Here is a 20,816-nt window from a genome sequence, read left to right as displayed (position 1 = left end):
ATTATTCTAGACTACATAGACTTTAGTATTATTCTAAAATGTGGGAAAAAAAATTAAAATAAATGTCTAAACTTTTGACTGGTAGTATATATATATATATATATATATATATATATATATATATATATATATATATATATATATATATATATGTATATATACACTATGTTTTTTCTTTCTGACTTGTGAGTGGGTCTGTTTTTTTCTGCTTACACAGTTAACAATTATCAAGGTGTCATATCACAGCAAACCAGTGACTACATTTCCCATCCTGCACTGCGGCCTACAAACATGGCCGCCATGAACTACACTTCCCACACACGCACATGTTCACCTTCTCCGGAGTTCTAATCACACCCACCTTTTACCAAACTCACACACACTCACAGCATATAGAGACTGGCTCTACACAATGACTTTGTGAAGTATTATGCTCAGTTGCTTAGTCTGTCATATTTCCAAGCCTTATAGTGTGTTTGCTTTTCTGATTATTGACTTTGTTTACCCTGTTGACCTCGATTCTCTGCCCTGCCTAGTTTAGCCTGTTTGCCTGATCGTTTGACCCTAGCTTGCCTTGTACTATGATTTTTTCCTGCTCCTTTGGACTTCTTATTGTTTGATGAAACTGCCATACCTGCACTTGCTTCTGTACTGTGCCTACATTATGTGACACAATCCTGCCCACACAATTAGCAGTTTTATTTGTACCTGCCTGCAACAATTTCTAAGAAATTATAGTTGGTTCTATTTCCCAAAATATATATATAAAAAAATCATAAACTAGTAGCGTAATCTAGTGTTTATATATGATAAGTGTAATATTTTAATAATTTTTGCTTATAATTTTATTAATGTATAATCAGACTATAAAATATGATGGGACAGTCCTCTGTATTGTTTATTTAAATAAGACAGACTATATAAAAACTCATTTCCCCCCCTTGAATCCTGTTTTTTAATAATTATTGTTTACATTAAAAGCTGAGTATTTAGGTACTTTGCATTAGATGAATTGTTTACATTACCTCTCTTTACATTGCCTCAACATACCACTACCCACAGGACATGAAAAACCTTAAGCACTTTTTGATGTAAAAGACTACTGCCACCTATTGTAAAGTCAGTGCTCTGCAAAATTACTAAATACTACCACCAGATTACCACTTAACATTGCAAAGCATTTTAATGTAGTCATTATTTAATAAGCGACCCTGTTCTACGGACTATGCATTCCAAAATTGTAAGCATATGCAGCTGTATGGTCCAATGTAATGATTTCAGTTATCAAAACCTGATATACTACTTTTTGAGTATTGGAATTGTTTATTCAATTCCATGTAGTTTTCATATTTCACAGAACATTATATCATGTTTTGTTCCCTTATATCCATATTTAAGAGAACATTATATCCTGCATTATCATTATTTGTTTATATATTTTTAAAATATCTTATTGGTGCAGAAAAAATTAAATGCCAGGGATGTTATGATTATTATTATAATGACCAATAACAATTTTCTCTTGGAAGCCTAGTTACACTAAACATCTTTTCAAAGGTGCGTGTCTTGCAGGTATAGCTTAGCAATCATAAGAGATAGCCGAAAAGGACACGGTTCCAGGATGAGGCTTTAGAAGGCTTCTGAGGCCTTTGTTGGTGAAAAGATTTCCATTTAAAGCACATGTGTCAAACTCAAGGCCCACGGGCCAAATGTGGCCCGCCACGTCATTTTATCTGGCCCGCGAGAACGTGATAGGTGCATGATTGTCTTAACATACGTTTTTGCTGTTCTCATTCCCAACTCGTAAAATACCGACGAGTTTTCATGCCCCTAGGCGTCTGATACTGACGCAAAAGGGACCTTTCCACGTCTGTATGAGACGCTCTGGGTTCTCAATTGACTCCAATGTAAACCCGTCCGCGGCTGTAAGAGATGCTCAGAGCAGACGCTCCAGCCGTCCATTCGGTCCAATAATAACCAAAATAATAATTGCAAAAAAGTAACTGTCACACGCCCCTGATAACATATCAATGCATCATCCATCAAGAAGCTCTGTGTGGAAAGGTTCTGGAGCTGGATGATATTATGACCACGATCATGAAAACAGTGAACTTTATTCAGGCGCGTGGCCTGAATCACCGCCAGTTCCAGCTGTTCCTGCAGGAGGGGGCTCAGAGCATGGAGATATGCCATACCATACAGAAGTAAGGTGGCTGAGTAGGAGCATTTTGTTTTGTGTTTGTTATTTCCAGAACATGATCTATGAATGAGGATGTGTGTGAGATGGTGTCTCAGGGTGAGGACGGATCTACTTGATGTGTTCAAGGACAGGCAGCATCACCTCATTGTTGTTGTTCTTTTTGTAAAATGCTACTTCTGTAATACATATTGGTTGTGCCATAGCTTTTGAAAAATATGTTTTGAAATTCTATTAAAATTATGACATTTATTTCATATATAGGCTTATTTATTTATAGTATTTGGGGAATACAAAAAAGCGCTAATTTAAATAAAAAAGTAAAAGCTGCTCATTTAGATAAAAAGTATCATTATAAGCATATGATTTGTATCTTTTTTTCTTACCTTTTTAGTGCCCACATAATATTCACTATAGCGTTGAAGGTTTCTGGACACCTGATCATCATACCCATATGTGTGTCCTCCCCAAACTGTTGCCACAAAGTTGAAAGCAAAAAATGGTATAGGATGTCTTTGTATGCGGTAACTTTAATATTCCCTTCAGTAGAACTAAGGGGCCCAAACCTGTTCCAGCATGACAGTGTTCCTGAAAGCAAGTTCCATGAAGACATGGTTTGCTAATAGTGGTGTGGAAGAACCAGAGTGGCCTGCCCTCACAGATCCCCACTGAAAACCTTTGGAATGAATTGGAACACTGACTGCACCCCAAATCTCCTCACCCGACATTGGTACCCAACCTCACTAATGCTTTTGTGGCTGAAAGGGAACAAATCCCCATAAGCCACATTCCAATATCCAGTGGAAACCTTTTGCAGAAGAGCAAAGGTTACTATAATGGCAAAGTGAGACTAAATCTGGAATTTAATGTTCAAAAAGCACATATGAATATTGCAGGCAGGCATCCACATACTTTTGTACATATAATATAACACACTATGCCGAGAGACCTCGGGTCTGTATCCTAAGTTCTTTTTTGGCCTGTGGTTGATGATGCAATGTTGCCACATTTGTTGTTCTATTTGTCTGTCTGTCTGTCTGTCTACATTAATATTCTATATTATTATTTCCCAGCACATCCAGATGACCATCCAGGCTTTACAGGAGGAGCTTTGTACCCAGAGAGACTTGAATGAGCACATGCAGCAAGAGAACAGTGCAGGCTCATTAGGTTCACCTCCTGACTGTTTCCCTTACCTGGAGATCACTGAAGACAACTTCCATTATCTCCAAGCTGAGCATGAGCAGCAAACCAAGGAGCTTTTCCTTCTTAGGAAAACTGTGGAGGAAATGGAGCAGCGCATGAAAACGCAGAAGCAGACACTGAGCGCCCGGGATGAATCCATCAAAAAGCTGCTGGAATTGCTTCAGGAAAATGGTCTTGCCAAGTCTGGGCTGCCCGATGAAGAGGGACTGAGGTTCTGCCATGATGAGGATGCACCTGGTCACCTGGGGGACATGCTAGGGCAGAAAGAGAAGGAAAACAAGCACCTGAAAGAGGTGAGTTATTGGAGAAACAAATATTAAGCTTGTTACACTACCAGCACACCTGATCTAGCTGATCACTTAAATATCAAACCATAAATGAATTAGATCAGGTATATTGAGAGTAGGGAGAACTACAGTGTTGGGCATAAATATTCACCCCCTTGAACCTTTACACATTTTGTAGCATTACAATCTAGAATTGAAATATGTCATGCATGATGACTCTAAGCATACTGCCACAGCTACACTGGAGTTGTTCAAAACCAAGAATCTTAATGGCCCAGTCAAGAAGAAGGGGAAACTAAGATCTACATCAAGATGTGCAAGGGAGATGCAGACATGCAGCTGTAATAGCCACCGATTACTTATGCAGTGCACTGTTGGTGTGGTTTTGTGAGAACGTGAAAATGCTGGCCCTTTTTAATAGCATAGCCTATCATGGTGATTTCTGAACTTATCAACACAACCATCTCTTTTCTAACAGCATCTTGTATAGAGTGATTAACAGGCTACAAATAACCTCACTGTAAAGAGGAGGTTTATTTTTACCCTCTAAATCTTCTCAGCCTGTAGTGTCTTGCCTCTGTGAAGAGGTCTGGGACATGCATAACTGAAGCCATCTTTCTCAGACCGAGCTGTTACTGATAAATTCTCACGTGTCACCTCATGTGCAAGAACAGAATAACATGTATTTTGAGAAATCACTTTTTTTTTTCTTCACAATTTTAGAGCCTAGCATTAATTTTAATTACAGAGTGTGTATCTGGAGCATAAATGCTACTGGAGGTAAGTTGGCAGTTATATGTGCTTGCTGTTTTAGTGACCTTCTGAACACTGTTTATACAGCTAATATACAGTGAATATAAGCCTGTGATTAATGAGGAAAAACACTGAAACTGATTATTGAGAAGGAATGGTGAAATGGTATTTCTTTACTTCTCTGGGGCCGGGTGGAAAATGGAAAGAATGAAAGATACAAATACAGTGGGAAAGAGCTTCTTGAGGGCACTTTCTCTGTAGGCTAAAAACTGTACTGTAGACAGGTTTCTGTTTTGGTTTATATACTGTAGTGGAGCTTGTGTGTGTATGCACTTGCCAGAAATGTCTACACCCTATTAACGGGCATCATTAAACTTGGTCTAGTAAGGATGTGTTGCTAAAGTCTGTTAGGGTGTGCTACTCTTCTTTCATTTAAATAGCTGGCACAGAAGCAAAATTAGATCATTACATTAAGCTCATTATTTGAAAGAAAAAAAAATCCATTTTGAATTCACTTAAAGGAGCTACATTTAGGAACTGAGAATGCCTAGGAACTCATTTATCTTTGAGTGTGAGATAGGTAGATTTATATAGCATACATCAACAGTTGTTGTTATTTAAAGCTACAGGATGGAATTTTTCCTTCTCTGGTGGGGTAATACTATTGGAAGCAAATTATGGAATAATTTTTTATTACCTTAAGTTGTGCTGTGCCCTTGCTCAACTGCGTGCAATAATTTCATGGATGTGAGTGCACACATAAATGCACTTAAAGGCTGGGTCCCAAACCACATAATGCTAAGTAGTATACTTAATATTTGAAGTATTTAGTACTTCCACAATTCTGTGTGGCCAGCCAGTATGTCAATAGTAGTTTTGTGTTTTTAGTGAAAAGTACTTAATGACAGATTGCGCTGGTAAATAAAGATGATAGCTCATATTTCATAAATCTACCTTATGAAAGCATGTTTGAATTTATACAATTAAATTGTAGTTAATCACGTTTTAATTCACTTGCAATTTTCATTAGCATGATTTTTGCTTCACATGCATTTTTAATCAATCCTTTTAAATCAATTAATAAATTTTTCCAAGGTTTACATTCTCATACTCTTTTCTCTTCTAAGTAGCTGTGGCTCCTGCCAGTTATTGTGTAGCCAGAATTAATTCATGCCTAAAGTTGGCACATGATGATATTTGACATGGAGTATCTGAGCTGGTGCATGATGTATCCATTTCCAAATGTCAGATCCAGCCTAACACCCCTGATACAGTACTGACTGGTTTGGCTTGGAAATACATTAATTTTCCCAATGTACCTTCATGTAATGGTATATTCTATAAAAATCAGTCTTTGATGAATGTATTAACTAAGCAACCCATAACTCAACAAATCTCAGCAAAGATCTAATATAATAGAATAGTAATACTCTGTAATTTCACGTGTTTGTATGTTTGTGTTTGCCATATACACTACAAGTCTACAATTATCTCTACATTATTTCTACATAAGTCACTACTATTTGCACAGTCATTGAGTGAAAATCATGGAAGAACATATGGATAAGAAAGCTTGTTGCAGTCAAGTTCATTGGTAGTTGGTTTTGTTTAACTGTGGTTTTACCAAGTTTATGAATTAGTTGAAGTTTTAAATGATATTGTCGTTGATGTGTGCGTGCGTGTGTGTGTGTATGTTATATATATATATATATATATATATATATATATATATATATATATATATATATATATATATATGTTTAATGTCTATAGTTTAGGGCTGCAACTAACTAATTATTTTGATAATCGATTACTCTGTTAATTATTTCTTGGATTAATCAATTAGTTGGATTAAAAGGATAATTTTTTTTCTGTATTTCGAAAAAACATATTTCACATTCTGCCCAATGTTGTCCTACAAACATTGTGCAAATTGAAGGCTATGAAAAAGGTATTAAATGTATCTATGTGGGCTATGCTATACATTGTGCAAAGGAAGTTAAGTCACTATATTTAAAATGCTAAAAAAGAAAAACAAAAGCAGAAACTAAGTGATAACTGGTAAGAAGTTGAATATACTGCAGTAACACACACATTCACTCATATGAACACAGTATCATGTTACTTTATTCTGTAAATCTCTGTAAATTTATATACAATTTCCATGTTGAACCATGTTATAACCCCTTTACAGTTACTGCTCTCATAAAAACACAATTAATTTTGTTTCTAAATAAAGCTAAATATAGCATCAAACAACATATTTGATCAAAATGAATATTTTAGTCAGAGTTATTGAGCTTCCTTTCAATTGTGCGCTGTTTGATTGACACACATGCGTTGACTAGTGCTCATTCAGTGAAGTTTAATGGAGACTCAATTGCTGTCAGGACGGGCCTTTATGGATAATGGAAATACTGGTATAAATGTAAAAATGTAATTTCTGCACTGAAGAAAACATGTCTGGAGCACATTAAACAGAACACGCATCTGTCGCAGCATCTGACATGACAAGCCACATTAATATACTTATGAGTTTGTTTGAAGCACTTAATATGAAGCATCCTCATGTTTTGGACAACCTGGATCGAGCACTTTTCCCGCAGCAGCTGACTATGACTGCCGCTGTTTTTCAGATGTGTTTTATTCATAGAAATGTGTTTTTCACTATTGTGAATTGAAGTCATTGATGGGGTCATCCACAGTGACATCACAGACCTAACTAATCCAATGAAATTTATTGTCAATTATTTTAATTATCGATTATTATCGATTTTATCGATTAGTTGTTACAGCCCTACTATTGTTAGATCTGTTGCTTGGTAACTGTCTGCTGATGGCTTTGTTCAAATGCATTTCCAGCTGGCTGATATCAAAACCATGTCTTATAAAACAAGTTTGTGAGAGAAAGCCATTGAGGGAAGTCTATAGACTTGTAAATTAACTCTATTAATGTGTTAAAAAAAAACAAAACTTATGAATAGTACCACATTATGCCTATGGCTGCCTCTTGAGTGCTACATTTGCATAATTTGTCTGGGAATAGATACATTATTGTGTATGTAGATTAATTATTCAGAATTTGCTAAATTAATATTATGTCTAAAATTATCTTTCACGCGTTGTAAATAATTATTGTTTTATGCAGATTCTTGACAGAGGTCTGAGGCACTAGTTCATGCACTGACCACTGTGTGGCAGCATTTGTTCAATTTTGGGTCAAATTGTCTTTTCATTTGCTTTGTCCATGAAACCTCACACATATTTTCATGTGGTGTGTCCTATGTAATTTGCACCTTATTTGCAGAATAGCTGTGCCATTTGGCATTGGTATTATCTTGCAAATTATTTTTTTGTTTGATCGGTTCTAACAATATCTGAGTGTGCTTGAACCACACTGCAGTTGGCTTGGATTAACAATTATTATTTTTATGCAAAAAAAAAAAAAACTTAGAGTCTTAATTGAATGGAAAAACAGAGCTTAAATTTTTGGTGCAGTGTTCTGCTTTGAACTCAGCCTGCTTTTGGAATCCTCTTTTCGTGGCTTCTCTCCACTTGACTGCTGATATCTTGCTTTCAGCACATCTTTTCATGTACCAATCAGCATCTGAAGAACAAAGTATATTTGCACAGCAGAGCTCAGAGTAACCTGCTCCAGAATGAGTGCTGTGCTGATCTGGAAACAGTGGCCCAGCCCGAGGTTTAACTTCAACTCCCATGCAGAAAACCACCAAAAGTAGTTTTGGATCAGTAGCAAAGTTTGATTTCTGTCACCAATTCCCATATCCACTGAGCTTTCCCTTGGGTATGTATGTTTGCTTTCTTCTTCTCAAGAGTGTGAAGGCAGGCATGATATGTTTGTTTCACACCCACTCACACACTTACCAACACATATAGAGCAAGTGGTTAAAGTGGATCCAGGAGCTGAATGATTTTAGCCGGCTGCAGGATCTTGGTAGACTGTAGAAAAACACTTTTCAAACACGCTTGTCTGAGCATGTGCAAATGTGTCTGAGAGAGGTAGAGGCACACAAAGAGAGCACAAGTGTATCTGGAGAATCTTTTGGATTGAAGACTGAGAGGTGTATTACCAGCAGACTTCTGTTGCTTACATAGTAATGATGAGTGATTTGAAATACAGCAGGGTTATCTGTACAATATGTACAGATATTAGATATGTAGATTATTGGTACGTAAACATCTTCCTCCTGTGTGAAATCTGTTGTAAATATAGATTATTTGAGAGTGTATATCTATATGGGAATGAAAGAAGAAAATAACAGTATCCATGCTGTTGTAGTTTTGAGTTTTTTCATTTTTATAAAATATAAATACTATAAAATATAACAATTCTTCTTCCTCTTATTATTATTATTGATATGAGATGAAGCAGGTATTATACAGACTGAGTCCTAGGGAGGCCTAAACTATTTTTTTTGCCTTCATGCACACATGAACCATGACTTATTCCACCTCTTTGCTGTTTCCTTATGAGCGGTAGCAGCCTGTGATAATGCAGAATTAATGTAATGCATTGTACAGTATTATGAATATATAAAAGAAACAAGTATCGGTCTGTGTACATTGCGTTCATTCGTTTTTGGTTTCAAAATTGAAAAACAAAATACAAATGACGACACATTCATGAATTTTTTTGTTTTAATATCAACAATGGAATTACTAAATTACTATGTTTAAAATCCATTTATGCTCAAAAATGCAAAATATTTAAAAAATGCCTTGTTTATAGTTTCTTGCTGTCTTATTTTTTGAGTTGGAGTTAGTTATTTCGTTTTGTGGCATGCTCGCAGAATGTTCTGAGTCGGTGTCAAAGCGCAAGGGACTGTCTGGCAATTCCACCCACTGAGTTAAAACGTTGAAGTTGTCAATGCATTCATTAAAATGACATAAGTTTTAACGTACAAAAGTCATTTAAAAACATTTCACCTAAATGTTTTATCTATATAATTTATCTAAATGTTTTTTTTTCACATTCCAAAAGTTGAAGTAGGTTCCTAGTGGCCAGACTGATGTACGACAGGTGGGATTTTGCCAGTACCTCCCTTTATATAAATACAATACTCAATTATTTGAATAGGTCAGACATCTCATTGTGAGCCTGCTACAGCCTTTAGAATGTAAAATGTGTTTTTAAATTACTTTGTATGTTAATAGTTATGTCAATTTAATTAATGCATGGACAACGTCAACGTCTGAGCCCACCCAAACGTCTGTCTTGCCCACGCAATCAGAATATAGGCAAAGACAACATTAAACTTTTATTTTCTTTACAATTTGTGTATTGGTCAAAAGCAATCTCAGGTGGGCTGTGTGTTGAGAAGTTTTAGGAAAGGATGTAGACTGCCACAATCAATCACAAAATAACACCAGAAAATTGCAGTATTTTTCTATGTTTTTATTGCCTGAAAGCAACGGCGCGTTCTACACTTATGAGGTGGCTTCAGTCTGCCCACCTTCTTTAGCTGGCAAGAACCGGGCCTTGCGACGTTTTAACTCAGTGGGTGGAATTGCCTGACGGTCTCTTAGGTCACGCGCTGTGATAACTTGTCAGAACCTTCTCAGGTGTAAATATGCAGCTCTAATATGCACTGGCATTTTTTTTGTAAAAGTTTTATGCCCATATCTAATATTTGAATCTTATTAAATCTAATGGTTGTATTGATGTCTGTGTAAGACTGTCGCCTCTATAGAACAAGGGCAGGGGAAAGTGAATATTGAACCTAAAACTAACTTTATCACCGTGAAAAACCCAGTTAATTTACCCGGTGAACATGTCATCCTCCCTTACTGTTACACAACAAGACTCAAACAGGAAGTAAGCGCAGGAGTAAAGTCTTTATTTTCACACTAAGGTCAAAGTACTATGAGGCAGGAAACAAGGTCTAAACATAAACCTAGAGCTGAAATAAGAAACATGAACTTAAACAGGGCATGGAAACTCACGTTTAACCATGGCATGAAACACTCTAACTATGACATGAAACACTCGTTTAACTATGGCATGAAACACTCGTTTAACTATGGCATGCAACTATCCAATAACTATGGCATGAAACCATTGTTTAATTTTGGCATGAACTAAGGAACAGGAAACTAAACAGAGCATGGAAACATTTCCGCCTGGCACCATTACTCTTATCCGTCATTACTCTTATCCGTCATTACTCTTATCCGTCATTACTCTAATACTGCCCAATTACTAATTACCTTAATTGCTGACAGCTGGCAACACTTCAAAGCACACCCTCGCACCTCCACCAATAACTGAACAGGGCGGGGACAGAACAGAAACCAAAATAAGTGCACATGTCCGTTGTAAATAAAGTCTTATCGTCCATGCGCACTTCAAGCACGTGCATGCACTCTCCAGCTGACTGTGCACGTCGTCGCCGCAGCGCCATCTGCTGGCAAGACAGCTGGCAAGACAGTGACACTTACTGTAACACTCTTACTGCCTTTGAAAAGCATGTAATGAAGCCACATGTCTGATGAAGCCGCTGATGCATTCTGCACTTTTTTCACTTAGTTAAAATACACTTGGGTTATGTGAGCTTGTCACAAAATGAAATAACTCCAACTCAGAAAATAAGACGGGAAGAAACTATAAACAAGGCATATTTGAAATATGTAGCATTTTTTAGTTTTAAACATAGTTAATTAGTAATTAAATTGTTGATATTAAAACAAAAAATTAATGAATGAATCATCATTTGTTCTTTGTTTTTCAATTTTGAAACCAAAAACGACTGAACGCAACGCACACGGATCTGTATACAACAGCAAAACCTAAAACACCACAACAAATATGAAAACGACAAATTCAAAACACATCAACGGTAATTCAAAACATAAAGGGTATACAACTGTTTGCATATCACATGCGTGTTGCTCAATGGCTACAGCACGTGTCAGTCTAGACACCACAGAAAATGGGGAGTTGGAAGATGTTTACAGTAGGAGGAAATATGAACATAAATTAATCTACTAATGCTTTTATTCGTTTAATAGTCATACACCATGTCCAATCAACAATAAGCATGTGATGTTTAATTAAGTTGAAGTTTAATGAACTTAAACTTTCCATTTTGAGTTAATTTTGATGTGTTTTTGAATTTGTTATTGTGTATTTGGATTTGTTGCATCTTCTGTTTTTGATTTGTTAATCAAACCTCTCACTTCAACTTCAGGATGTAGAAAACCTCTTTCCCCCCTTTTAATCTTTTGGTTTGGGAAATCTCACAGTCTGGGCAGCAAGGCTGGTACACAGTGCGGCGTAAATGTCCCATTAAATAAAAGCTCTCTCTAAAGCTTGCATGAGCCTTGTTTTTTGGGCCTAACCTTGATGTTCTTGGGAGAAGTGTGGTTTTCAGTCTGACTGAAATTTCAGTCCCGCTTCAAGATACTCAAATGAAGGAAATGTGGGAACATCGACATGTCAGCCAAGCTGTCCATTAGTGTGTCTTTCATTCTTTTATCAGGTCCAATCTGTCACAGTTCTCTTTTTCTTCTCCAGTTCCTTCCTTTACACTGAGGTATTTTTACTCAACATATGCCTGCAATGAGAGGTGGAACATGTGCCATTTCATTCTTAATACTCAAGTAATAGTGATTTAACTGTTACATAAGTTAAAGAGGCAGTGTGTGTTTGAGAGGGAGATCCTAGGTGGGCTCAGGCAGTGTGTGTGTGGGTATGTGTGTGTGTGTGTATGTATGTGTATGTGTGTGTTTGTGGTTTTTTTTTGTGTACCTAAGTAGATCAAAAAAGTTATCTGCTGGATCAGCACGTTTGCTTTGTACCTGCCTTTAATGCCTGCTGTTTTATGACAGCAAAAACACTCTCTTCTCTTCTCTTCTCTTCTCTTCTCTTCTCTTCTTTTCTCTTCTCTTCTCTTCTCACAAATCTCACTTTTTTTTGTAAATGTGTAGGTTAGGATCTTAGTTGAGAGATTAATTGTGACATTTACTGTGTCTGTTGTAATGGTTTAATGTTTTGTTTAAACTCTAGCCTCTTTAGACAGATCTGTTAAAAGAGCGAGAGGGAATGAGGGAAGGAGCACCTTTGTTTTCTGTTTCAAGCTCTCCAGTAATGAAGAATTTTGGCTGCAAATGGTCCAATTATGTAGTAAATGCCATAGACATACACACACATGCTCCTGAGGTTGTGTATCGTGGAGTAGTGGTTGTACAGAATTAGAGTGGAAAAGTATATCAAGTGTTTTTCACATTCCTAGCTTTAGCTGGTAGTTGATTGTATCTAAATTGTCGTTTGGGCATGTGGTTTCCGCTCTGGTTCTTTGGTCACTTCCTGTCTGGTGCATGAAGTAGACAATATTGTATTGTAGTTCATTGCAAACAATTTATGGACACTCAAATGCTGTCAGAAATGCTCATTACATATTGTTTGCATGTTTTGAACAACAACAACAAAAAGTATTCAGCTTGGCACTGAAAATGTAGCACAATAGATAATTGTACAGTAGGGAAAATAAGTATTGGACGTGTCAACATTTTTTTCAGTAAATATATTTCCAGTGAGGCTATTCACATAAAATTTTCACCAGACATCAGTATTAATTTAAGAAATTTGGAAATATAAAGATTCACAAAATTAAATTCCATAAATAAAGTTGTTTGTAATAAAGAGGAATGACACTGTCATGATCTCGCTGGCAGATGGCGCTGTGGCGACAGTGTGCATGAGCGGCTTCAGAGCGCACGTGCACATGGACGCTAAAACTGTGTCGTGTTGCCAGCTGTCTGCAATTAAGACAATGCTGACTGTTTATTTAAACCCCTCGAGTTGCTGGCATTAAAGTAAAGTAGAGAAAGGATGAACAGAGGAGAAGACGAACAGAGAAGAAGACGAACAGAGAAGAAGACGGAATGAATAATGGTGCCAGGTTGTGATGTTGCCATGCTCTGTCTTTTTTCCTGTTCCTTAGCTTATGCCTTGTTAAGAGTGTTTATGCCATGCCAGAGTTGAGAGTGTTTATGCTATGCCTAGTTTAGAGTGTTTATGCCATGCCTTGGTTAAGAGTGTTTATGCATGTCATAGTTAAGAGTGGTTATGCCATGCCATAGTAAAGAGTGTTTATGCTATGCCATAGTAAAGAGTGTTTATGCTATGCCTAGTTGAGAGTGTTGATGCCATGTCATAGCTAAGAGTGTTTATGCCTTGTCATAGTTAAGAGTGTTTCTGTCTTTGTTTAATGAGTATTCGTGCCTAAGTTAAAGGAGTGTTCTTGTTCTAGTTAAATGATGTGTTCATGCTCTAGTTAAATGAGGTGTTCATGCTCTAGTTAAATGAGGTGTTCATGCTCTAGTGAAATGATGTGTTCATGCCATAGTTAGATGTGTTCATGCCATAATTAGAGGAGTGTTTCATGCCTGAGTTAATTGAGTGTTTCATGTCAAGGCCTGGTTCTAAGTTTGTTGCTTCCCGCCTCATTTCTAGTTAAAGGAGAAATGTTTAAGTTAGTTAAATGTAGTAGAGTACCCACATCCTGCTTAAGTTACCTGTTCTTTGCTTGAGTTCGAGTTTTATATTTAGACCTTGTTTCCCGCCTCCTCGTGTGTTGACTTAAGTGGCAAATAAAGACTGTACTCCTGCACTTACTTCCTGTCTTGAGACCTGTGCCGTAACAGAATGCCGCGCCCAACCTGGAAGTAGCAGGAGGGCACCTTATTGGGAGGTGCTTGGACTACTGGCCACATTTCCACTCCGTGCAGTTCCCGCAGAGGTTCGCTGCCGAGCTCCCACCGGTGACAGCGGGATTGGGGAGCTACGCACTGGAATTCCTCTGCAGTTGCTAGGTTTATTTCTGCAGCCTAGCGTATCCCAAGCCTACCAAGAGCCAGTGGATTGGGTTCTTGGTGTCCCAGTTTTGCGGCCAGGGACTGGGCGGAGGAACTGGTGAGTGCTGGGTCCCCCGCTCTTCAGGAGGTCACCCAGTTCGTGGAACTGTTTGTCGAAGAATTCTACCGGCCAGGACATCTTCGGGGTCTGCATTTGCTGGGGTGGCGGGTCAATGGAAAGCCCCAGCCTGACCCGCCCTTCCACCTTTTCTACAAGTGGGTGGACATGCTAGACTCCGCAGCTCCCAAGTGGATGAACATGTCTGAATCCGCAGCTTCACGTCAGGTTCCAGTCGACGTGGTGGAGAGGACACCGAGATGCATGTCTGAGGGCTGTGGGAGGGAGACTCAGTTACAATGCCCCACCTGCAAGAAACTGGGTCTCCAAGAAGCGCTCTACTGTTCGAAGGAATGCTTCAAGAGCAGCTGGCGGGAGCATAAACGCCTACACCGGAAAGTCCATGCAGAGATCCAGCCCGAGGTCAACCTGGCGACCTCTGGGCCCCCGTCTGAGGTTAACCTGACAACCTCAGAGACCCAGCTTGAGACCTACGGGGAGGTCTCAGCTCCGGAGCTCCAACCCAAGGTCAACCTGGCGACCTCTGGGCCCCCGTCTGAGGTCAACTAGGCGACCTCGGAGCTCCAGACCAAGGTCAACTTGACACCCTCGGAGCTCCAGCCAGCGACCCACGGGGAAACTGTCCCGCTGTCCTGTCCTGCCTAGGAAGATGTCCCGCTGTCCTGCCCCACTGAGGAAGCTGTCCCGCTGTCCTGTCTTGCCGAGAATGCTGCCTTGCTGTCCTGTCCCGCTGAGAAAGCTGTCCCGCAGAGGAAACTGTCCTGCTGTCCTGTTCTGCCGAGGAAGCTGTCCCGCTGTCCTGTCCTGCCAAGGAAGCTGCCCCGCTGTCCTGGCCCACTGAGGAAGCTGTCCTGTACTGCCGAGGAAGCTGTCCCCCTGTCCAGCCCCACAGAGGAAGTCCTTCCGAGCTCCAGCCCCGCAGAGGACGTCCCTCCGAGCTCCAGCCCCACTGAGGAAGGCGCCCCGAGCTTCAGTCCCACTGGGGGTGGTGCTGGCTGCCCTGTTTTCCGATGCATCAAGAGACAGATTACACAGGGGCCCAGGACCCCCATTGGAGGGGAGTTCTGTCACGATCTCGCCGGCAGATGACGCTGTTACTACTGTACTGTAAAGACTGTACTCCTGCGCTTACTTCCTGTCTTGAGTCCTATGTCATAACAGACACAGGAAAAAAGTATTGAACACGCTAAGAAAAAGCAGTTCTCCAAGGCAAAGTAAGGCAAGGAACCAGCTGAAATCCATAAGTAATTATATTGCCTATCTGTGCAAATTAATATCAGCTGGGCTAGTACATTGATGGTCTATAAAAAGGCTTTTCATTACCAAGGTGTCACAAGAAACATCTCATGATGGGTAAAAGGAAAGAGCTCTCCCAAGACCTTTGCAACCTTATTGTTGCAAAACATATTAATGTAATAGGATACCAACGTATTTCAAAACTTCTGAATCCTCCAGTAAGCACCATTGGGGCCATTATCCGCAAGTGGAAGCAACATCACTGCGTCATCAACCGGCCACGCACAGGAGCTCCTTGTAAGCTGTCTGACCAGGGAGTGAGAAGAATTAGAAGAGTAGCCCAAGCGCCAAGGACCACTTAGAAAGAGCTCCAGAAACACTTGGAGGCAGCAAGTGCCATCGGCACAGAGGAAACAATAGGCAATGCACTCCACTACTCACGATCACTCCACAAGACTCCATTACTAAAGAAAAGGCATGTCGAAGCTTATTTAAACTTTGCTACAACTCATTTGGACAAGCCTGTGAAATACTGGGTGAGTGTAGTCTGGTCAGACGAGAGCAAAATTGAACTTTTTGGCTGTCATACTACACACCATGTTTGGAGAAGAAATGGCACTGCACATCACCCTAAAAACACTATACCAACAGTGAAGTTTGGAGGTGGAAGCATCATGGTGTGGGGCTGTTTTTTATTGCATGGTACTGGCAGACTTCATATAATTGAAGGAACGATGAATGGAGCCCTTTACTGGGAGATTCTTGAGAAAAATCTGCTGCCATCCACCAGAATGTTGAAGATGAAACATGGATGGACCTTCCAGTAGGACAACTATCTGAAGCATACAGCAAAAGAAACTCTCAAATGGTTTCAGAGAAAAAAAAACAAGGTGTTAGAATGGCCCAATCAATCACCTGAGTTGAATCCAATTGAACAAGATTTAAAGACTATATGTTCAGAAGAATGGGCCAAAACCACACCCGAATACTGCGGCCAATTAATTTCTTCATGAATCAAGCGTCTTGAAGCTGTCATTACAAACAAAGGCTTCTCCACAAAGTATTAAATTAATTTCAGTTAGTGTGTTCAATTCTTTTTTCCTGTGTCATTCCACTTTATTACGCATAAATTTATTTATGGACTTTAATGTTTATACTAATAAACATTTTACTTTTAATTCTTTATATTTCTGGATTTATTGAGTTAATACTGTAACCTGTTGAAAATTTCATGTGAATAGCCTCATTGGAAATATATTTACTGAAACAAATGTTGACATGTCCAATACTTATTTCCCTCCTGTATATCTTTAAAGTAGTGAAAGACTTTTTTGGTGCTGCCTTTTCTTTAGTAGAAGACAATTGGTTAAATATATTTTAATGCGTTTTTCATCTCAAGATTCTTTAGGCTACATGTAGTGCTGGTAAGAACAGCACTACCAAATTTTAGATCTAGAATAACACACACACACACACACACACACACACACACACACAGCCAAAAAAGTGGATTACTCATGTACAAAAACACAACTTTTCCCCTTCCTGAAACTTTCTCTACATGTTTTGGTGCAGCTCATTTGAAGACCCCTGTGACAAGGATAATCCATTTGATCTGGATAGGTCAATGCCTTTCTGACACGACTTAATCCTCTCTCTCTACTCCTGTCCTAAGACAGCAGATACATCAAGCTATACTGCTCAATCTCTACCAGTTCCTTAAACCAGAAAAAAGCTGTAAGGAATCCTAAACAATGAGGTCTGTACCAGATCTCTCAGTCACTGCGTAGGTGGGTCAAACTCTGTAGCAACAATAGAAACCCTAGAGGCTGTTTGACCTTCGGGTTAAGAAGGTTTTGATTGGTATATCAGCTTCTTAAATGGTTGAGCATGGTAAACCCTTGTAATTCCTAATAAAGGGATGCGTTCATGGCCTGAGGACAGGTAGTGGGATAGGCTGTGTTCTAGAAAGCCTTTACTTAAAACTATCTTTTTTGTATTTTCTCTCTTTTAATGAGGTTTTTCCAGGGTAGCCAAACACCAAGATAAGACTGAAAGACACCATGTCGTTGAAATGTCTCAATTTTTAAATGTATCCCAATAACAAAATAGAACAAATGTACTTTATTTCAAAATTGCTCAGGAACCAGATTATATCTGAATCATTTTTATTTACAAGTTAAATTTGTTTTGTTAAGAATGTTGGCATGGACTAATGGCTTTTTTCCCTATATGTTCCATAGATTATTCTCAAGTATACACCACTGATAATAACATAGTTATCAATCACTACACATTCAAAGTGTGCAAAATATTATACAAGACTACAAATGATTATACAAAAATCATTACAAAAAAGAAAGAAGTGTATTAATTAGTCTCTTTTTGCTCTTCTACATTTTTATGGACTGTCTGCAAAATATGTGTACAACCCCAATTCTGAAAAAGTTGGGACAGTTTGGAAAATGCTATTAAAAACAAAGAGGAGTGATTTGTAAATATACTTTGACTTATATTTAAACAAAAAACATATAAAGACAAGGTATTTACCAATCAACTGCATATTTTTTAAAGACAAATGTTTATTTTGAAATTGATACATGCATCTTGTTCCAAAAAAGTGGGGACAGTGGAAATTTAGGACTAAGAGTGATGTGACAAGTTGAAAAAAGAATGTGATATGAAACAGGTGAGGCAATCGTCTAATAGTAGTATATAAGGAGCCTCCAAAAAAGGCCTAGTCCTTCATGAGCAAGGATAGGTCGAGGCTCGCCAATCTGCCAACAGATGCGTCAGCGAATAATCCAACATTTTAAGAACAACATTCCCCAAAGACAAATTGGTAGGATTTGGGGCATTTCCCCTTCTACAGTGCACAATATAATTAAAAGATTCAAGGAAATCTCAATGTTTAAAGGACAAGGCCAAAAACCATTTCGGAATGCGACTGATCTCCGATCTTTCAGACGTCACTATCTTTAAAACCATCTGTAATGGATATCCTGACATGGGCTCAGGTAATACTTTGGTAAACCTGTGTCAGTCAACAGCATTCGCCGACGCATCCACAGCAAGTTAAGGCTTTACTATACAAAGCAGAAGTCCTACATCAACTCTGTCCAGAAACCCTGCCGACTTCTCTGGCTCAGTCTCATCTGAGACGGACAGTAGCATAGTGGAATTGTGTTTTGTGGTCCGATGAGTCAACATTTAAAAAATTAAATTAAATTAAACAGCCGCCGTGTTCTCCGGGCCAATGAGGAAAAGGACCATCCAAGCTGTTCTCAACATCAGGTCCAAAAGCTACCATATGAAAATTCCGCTTGATAAACTTAACCAACTGGTGTCTTCAATGCCCAAACGCTTAATAGGTTATTAAAAGAAAAGGTGATGTTACACAGCGGTAAACAGTTGACTGTCCCAACTTTTTTGAAGTGTGTTGCAGTCATTAGATTTGAAATAAGAGTATATTTTCAAAAATAAATAAAATTCACAAAGTTAAACATCAAATAATTTGTTAGTAATGTGTTTTCAATATAGTACAGGGTGAATTGAATTTTCAAATGACTTTTTTTTTTTTTTTTTTTGCATTTTCCATTCTATCCCAGCTTTTTCGGAATTGGGGTTGTATTTCGGTTTGTGTGTATTTGTGTGTGTGTGTGTGTGTGTGTGTATGTTTTGCAGAGTGTGTGAGTTAAGTGGAAGGCATTTCAAAGCCTTCTTTGAGCTGCTGACAAGCACAGTAATCTATAGGGCAACTTTAGATCCTTGCTGTCAGTCAACCTTAGGGAGGTGAAAGGTCATTACCTATAGTGGTACGCCATGCAAATAGAGCTGGAGAAAGAGAAGCAAAGATGCCCCCCCCCCTTCTGTAATTAATTACACCTGCACCAAACATAATTCATTCGCTGAAATTTATCATTTGACTGTGGCTGAAATCTGCAGAGAAAGGTGATGTTTCATAAAAACAGTCTTTGCTATTATGATGGCTATCATCTAATAGTGATGAACTGTACATGATGCATACTGTACACCAGTGATTCTCAAGACCAGTTCTGAGTTCTGCTGAGTTTATTCTGTTACAAACACATGATTGAGCCCACAAGCCCCAGTCACCAGGCTCTCTATGATTAGGATGGTTTTCAGGCAACAAAAAACTTTTCAGGGCTATGGGCTTCCAGGGCTGGAGCTGAGAATCACTGATGCACTATTGAAAATCCAGCACTAATCACACAACATGATGATGATAATAACCAGTAAACCAATTTATACCATGGTCCTGTTGAATTCTCAAATCTGTTTGGTCAGAAAGTGTTGATTAATTTTCCATAACAGCACTGCTCTAACAGGAGTCCTGGCTGTAATTTAAATGATAATTTCATTCATGAAATTCACAGAAACTTGTATGGCTCCACAATAAGGCAAGGCTAATAATAACACAGATAGAAAACACAATAATCTAAGGCTAGGGTGTTTTTATTGAACAAAAATATATATAATTGTTTATACAAGACATTTATTTAAAATTTACGGGTTTCGGGTGTCACTGCTTCACAACTGTCATTTTTTCCATCACAGGAAAGTCTTCTTAGTTATATTACTTATATTATTTTGTAAGGTTACACATATGCTGACAAAATGCCATGAAAAAATATAAATGGAAATAATTGGAAGTTTAAACAACCTGCCTCACACCTGGTGTTCTCAGCATAGTGTCAGGCAGCAGAGACGGCAACAGTTGTGGTGAATGGTTTTATTAAAAATAAAGACTGGCACATGCAAACAAATCTAAATCACAATCTTAATCAAGGAATCCGAAGTCAGGCAGTAGGTCAAGCGATATACAAACAGGTATCCAAAGGCTAAGATGATATTTCATGAAACATGGTAACAAACAAGGCAGAAATAACAAGCATGAAACAAAGGCTTTGTATGAGGAACAGAGCTGAATGAATAGCTGAAAAGCATTACAAAAGTCATATTATTTATTTACACATTATTTATGTATGTTAGCAGTTATGTGGCGAAAAAAGTGTTCCTCATTTGAAAGCAGTCAGATCAATTTTATTCTAATACTTTTATTCCAGTTTATCTCTGACTAAGATTTCCATCTTTTCAACATGCCAAAACTGAACGGGACAACCCTATGTCCCAACATTTTAGGTAAAAATTCCATTAGATT

General features: G+C 38.4%; 1 protein-coding gene across 1 annotated transcript in view; it reads left to right on the top strand.

Moving 5' to 3' along the window:
• The window catches only part of LOC108264953 (ERC protein 2), a 291,196-nt gene that overhangs the window by 22,461 nt on the left and 247,919 nt on the right, over positions 1–20,816 (top strand). The window contains exon 3 of the mRNA XM_053680567.1: positions 3,271–3,696. Within this exon, the coding sequence (XP_053536542.1) occupies positions 3,271–3,696 (426 nt within the window). The remainder of the gene's footprint in view (positions 1–3,270; positions 3,697–20,816) is intronic.

The sequence above is a fragment of the Ictalurus punctatus genome, chromosome 5 (genome assembly GCF_001660625.3).
Source record: "Ictalurus punctatus breed USDA103 chromosome 5, Coco_2.0, whole genome shotgun sequence".
Lineage (NCBI taxonomy): Eukaryota > Metazoa > Chordata > Actinopteri > Siluriformes > Ictaluridae > Ictalurus > Ictalurus punctatus.
This window is presented reverse-complemented; position numbering and strand designations above follow the sequence as displayed.